This window comes from Nestor notabilis, unplaced genomic scaffold, assembly GCF_000696875.1.
Source record: "Nestor notabilis isolate BGI_N333 unplaced genomic scaffold, ASM69687v1 scaffold24867, whole genome shotgun sequence".
Classification (NCBI taxonomy): Eukaryota; Metazoa; Chordata; class Aves; order Psittaciformes; family Psittacidae; genus Nestor; species Nestor notabilis.
In genome coordinates, this window is record NW_009936405.1 from 1 (window position 1) to 2,654 (window position 2,654).

General features: G+C 54.4%; 1 protein-coding gene across 1 annotated transcript; it reads left to right on the forward strand.

Moving 5' to 3' along the window:
- Nucleotides 1–415: 415 nt before the first annotated feature.
- EARS2 (glutamyl-tRNA synthetase 2, mitochondrial) lies at nt 416–2,638 on the forward strand (the record flags this gene model as incomplete). The annotated part of the gene is made up of 3 exons (XM_010018328.1): nt 416–571; nt 1,356–1,545; nt 2,152–2,638. Coding segments are annotated over 3 exons (833 nt in total), but the record flags the coding sequence as incomplete, so codon positions are not given.
- Between the last annotated feature and the right edge of the window lie 16 nt (nt 2,639–2,654).

Here is a 2,654-nt window from a genome sequence, read left to right on the forward strand (position 1 = left end):
CCGCCTCTGGGATTCCCCACTGGAGCACAGCACTTTTGTGCTTCCTCTTCCACGGTGCAGCATAAGAACAAGCACTTCCCCATCCCTGGCAGTATTCAAGGGCAGGTTGGACACAGGGGCTTGGAGCAACCTGCTCTGGGGGAAGGTGTCCCTGCCCGTGGCTGAGCTTTAAGGTCTCTTCCAACCCAAACCAGGCTGGGATTCCGTGATAAAAGAGGTGTGCATATCTCTTCGATAAGGGCTTGGGCAGCTCTTATTCCATACCAAGGGCCCACAAGGGCTGTGCAGCTCAGCTCCCTGCCCAGCCAGTGCTTGGTACCAGTTTCCATTGAAGGTAGCATGATGCCCTTTTGACCCATATTGGAAAATCCCTGTTGGGCCTCGATTCCGACTCTCTCTGGTTCCCTGGTGGCAGGTTTTCTGCATTTGGGTGGCCTTCGCACTGCTTTGTACAACTACATTTTTGCCAAAAAGCACCAGGGGACCTTTATTTTGAGAGTGGAGGATACGGATCAAAACCGAGTGGTGCCTGGAGCTGCAGAAGGAATAGAAGACATGCTGGATTGGGCAGGTACTCTCAGACAGCTTTCTTTTTTTTGCTCTTGGTGATTAACAGCACTCACGCTGTGTATTTTGCACTGTAGAAGCTGTGCAGCCTTTCAGACAATGAATTAGCTGAAACGTAGTTATTCCTACTGCTGGGCATCAGGGAAGTCCCACTGGGAGCATGTTGTAGAGCAGAAATAACTGTCCTGGGTTGGTTGCTTTTGGCTGTATTGTCTGCCATGGAGTGAGATCCACGTCTGTGCAAGTGGCAGAACGTGACAAAGGTGCCTGACAGATGTGATGGAAAGGGCAGATGTTGGAGCTGACAGACCTTGATGTAAATGGGTAAACTGTTCATAGATGGAGTGTTTCCTAAAGGAGATCTGTGTAAGGGTGATTTTAGAGTTGTGATAAAGTCAAGCCAGATCCCACACGTGCTTCTGTTAATGGGTAGGTAACCTCTGCGGGGCTAGGACTTGACTGTTGAGTAGTAAACTTGGAGTAAGTAAAATAATTGGCCAAGATCTCAACTGCATTTCTGCCATATTAGTGTCCTTCGCTATAAAAAGGGTGGATGTTGGTTGTTTCTTCACATAGAGCGCTCTAAATTCTGATCACGTTGGCTGCTGTTTGTCTTCTGAGTCCAGGGGAATCTGCCCCCAGTGCTGTGCAGATCCTGTTAGCTGGCTGCCCTGGAGCAGCAGCCTTCTCTGGATGCTCCCTAGAGCCTTGCTGTTTCACCTCCGTTGCACGTGCTCCCACGGTGGGTTCACTCTGCCTTTCTCAGTGCCGTTGTGCCGGTGTTCCAGGTATTCCCCCTGATGAGAGTCCTCGGCGCGGCGGCTCCTTTGGACCCTACCAGCAGTCGCACAGACTGGAGCTGTACCGCAGCGCCAGCGCCGAGCTGCTGGAGCGGGGCGCGGCGTATCGCTGCTTCTGCACCCCGCAGCGCCTGGACCTGCTCAAGAAGGAGGCTCTGCGCAGCCAGCAGAGCCCGCGGTAGGACCCCCCTCTGCTGGCTCCCCCCCTCTGCTGCTCGCTTGCAGAAGCTTAGTAAGGTTGTGATCTCAGTGCCCGCAGAGAGAGGAGCTACTGTAACCTCAGAGCAGCTTCCAGTGCCTGAAGGGGGCTACAAGGATGCTGGAGAGGGACTTTCATCAGGGATTGTAGTGATAGGACAAGGGGTGATGGGTTCAAACTGAAACAGGGGAAGTTCAGGTTGGATGTAGGGAAGAAACTATTTACCGTGAGGGTGCTGAGGTGCTGGCACAGGGTGCCCAGAGAAGCTGTGGCTGCTCTATCGCTGGCAATGTTCAAGGCCAGGTTAGACAGAGGCTTGGGTGACAATGTTCTAGTGTGAGGCATCCCTGTCCATGGCAGGGGGTTGGAACTAGATGATCTTAAGGCCCTTTCCAACCCAAACCATTCTGTGATTAACCCTTAGAGACTGAAGGGAGTGACATCCAGAGATGAGGTAGCTTGACTGGACACACAGTGGGCAGGTTGCAGCTAAAATCCTGGGGTCAGTTTAGAGTTTGGGGAACATAAAATGGCTGCTGGGGTTGGTCTGTATTGAACAGAGACCTTCGTTCTCCCTCCTCACAGGTACGACAACCGGTGTCGGCACCTGACGCCCACCGAAGTGGCCGAGAAGCTGTCACGGGGCCTCGACTGGGTGGTGCGCTTCCGGCTGGAGAAGGGGGTGGAACCCTTCCAGGACCTGGTCTGTGGCTGGACCAAGCACGAAGTGGCTGAGGTGGAGGGTGACCCGGTGATCCTCAAGGGGGACGGCTTCCCCACGTACCACCTGGCGAACGTGGTGGATGATCATCACATGGGCATCAGCCACGTCCTGCGCGGAACCGAGTGGCTGACCTCGACGTCCAAGCACCTCCTTCTCTACAGAGCCTTTGGCTGGGATCCCCCTCAGTTCGGTCACCTCCCGCTGCTTCTGAACAAGTATGGGGGCAAGCTGTCCAAAAGGCAGGGGGACATCTTCCTGGAGCGCTTTGCTCGGGATGGCTACTTGCCAGAGGCTCTGCTGGACATCATAACCAACTGCGGCTCGGGATTCGCAGGTAGTGACAACAGGGCGCTCAGAGGGTGCT